General features: G+C 43.7%; 1 protein-coding gene across 1 annotated transcript; it reads right to left on the reverse strand.

Annotated features, from left to right (window-relative positions):
* Positions 1–328: 328 nt before the first annotated feature.
* On the reverse strand, positions 329–1291 carry LOC126802941 (protein FANTASTIC FOUR 1-like). The gene has a single exon (XM_050530664.1). It carries the CDS (start codon positions 1289–1291, stop codon positions 329–331), a length of 963 nt encoding a protein of 320 aa, XP_050386621.1.
* Between the last annotated feature and the right edge of the window lie 274 nt (positions 1292–1565).

Raw genomic sequence — 1565 nt, forward strand, 5'->3', positions numbered from 1 at the left:
GTGACATTGTTTCCACCTATAATTATTTAGATTCAGGACAACTTATAATGTACATGCATTCTAACCGATTAATTAAACTATTTTATTCTAAAAAAAATCACCTGTTTTGGTTCGAACTGTTGCAGATGATCGCATACATTATTCAAAGCTAGAATTGTCCGATAACGATAATAACTACCATTAGCCAATTAGCAGATATTATTATTATAAGCTAGGGGAACTTCAATATTTGTCATGACATCATGACTAGCCAGTGAAAAAGAATATCAGTTAATCTTCAGAAAACAGAGCGACTCTGTTTTAGGTAGCGACCTTAAACGACTCTGTTTTAGGTAGCGACCTTAAACGACTCCGGTGGCCAATTCATGAACACTTTGTCGTTACCACGCCGGTATTCCTTGCACCGGCTACGGAGCTTCTCCTCCATTTCAGCATTTTCTTCCATTTCCTCCTCCTCTGTCTCGCAAGGGACACCACTTCTGTCCTCCGCTTCCACTCCCATTGCCTCTTCCTCTTCCTCCCGACATGTTTTAGTCTCAACTTCCATCATCTCTTCAACCACTTTATCTTCTTTAACAGCCTCATCTTCTTCTTCATCATCATCTTCTTCAACCTCCTCAGAGTTCAGAGGCATATCCATCAACAAGCGAAGCCTGAGCCGCCCGTCGCCGCGCTCTGCTTCAAAGTAGTGTCCAGGAGAAGTGACATGCACGGCTTTCAGAACAAGCCTACCGCTTTCTCGGCGAGGCAATAATTGAACGCCATTGGAGTCACTGAGGGATGTCAAAGGTGGAGGAAAGTTATTCCTGCCATTAACACGACGAACCAATCTCTTTGGTGAAGGATCAGTCTCACTCAACCTTGGGGTTTCCACGATACTCTCTTCTGAAGCAGAGAATGTTGGCGTTTTCTCAGCTTCAAGTGAGAGGACAGGAATGTCGCTGCTTTGAAGCAAAGGAAAAGACATGTCATCACTGCTCTCATCGCATCCCGTCTCGCTGCCCAAGTTTTCAGTGCACATTTCCAGGCTTCTGGGACTGAGCACCAAAGCCGAGCGCTTGTCAAGCGGGTGGACATAGACCTCTTCAGTTTCGGTCTCTGTTTTAGGGTTCTGAATCACAGTGGTGAAGGCCTGGAGGAAGCTCCAGCTAGTTTTGTCACTGGTTTCTCCGACCTCCTGAGTTTCGGGAATGGTGACTACTTCAGTCGGTTTTGCCGGAACCAGTTGGAGCTTAACAAGCGACTCGACACAGAGTTGAAGCTCTTGATGACAAACAGTAGTTGAAGACATGGTTAGGTTAAAACAGAAGAAAACAGGGTATGAACTTGGGTGATCGAAGAATATGTGAAAGCTAGGGCAAAGTCCAAAAAATTTGAGCGAGACACAGGTCAAGTTTTTTGGTAGATGAAAGTAGTGATGAACATGAAAGAAATGTGGAAGAGGCTGTAATGAATTTATAGTGAGGGATATGAGGTGATGGTTTTTTTAGTGTCTATTAGTCATGATAGACGTTAACAATGGTGTATAGATCTATGCTAAAGTGAAGAGAGGAACTTTTATGCCA

The sequence above is a fragment of the Argentina anserina genome, chromosome 7 (assembly GCF_933775445.1).
Source record: "Argentina anserina chromosome 7, drPotAnse1.1, whole genome shotgun sequence".
In the NCBI taxonomy this organism is placed as follows: Eukaryota; Viridiplantae; Streptophyta; class Magnoliopsida; order Rosales; family Rosaceae; genus Argentina; species Argentina anserina.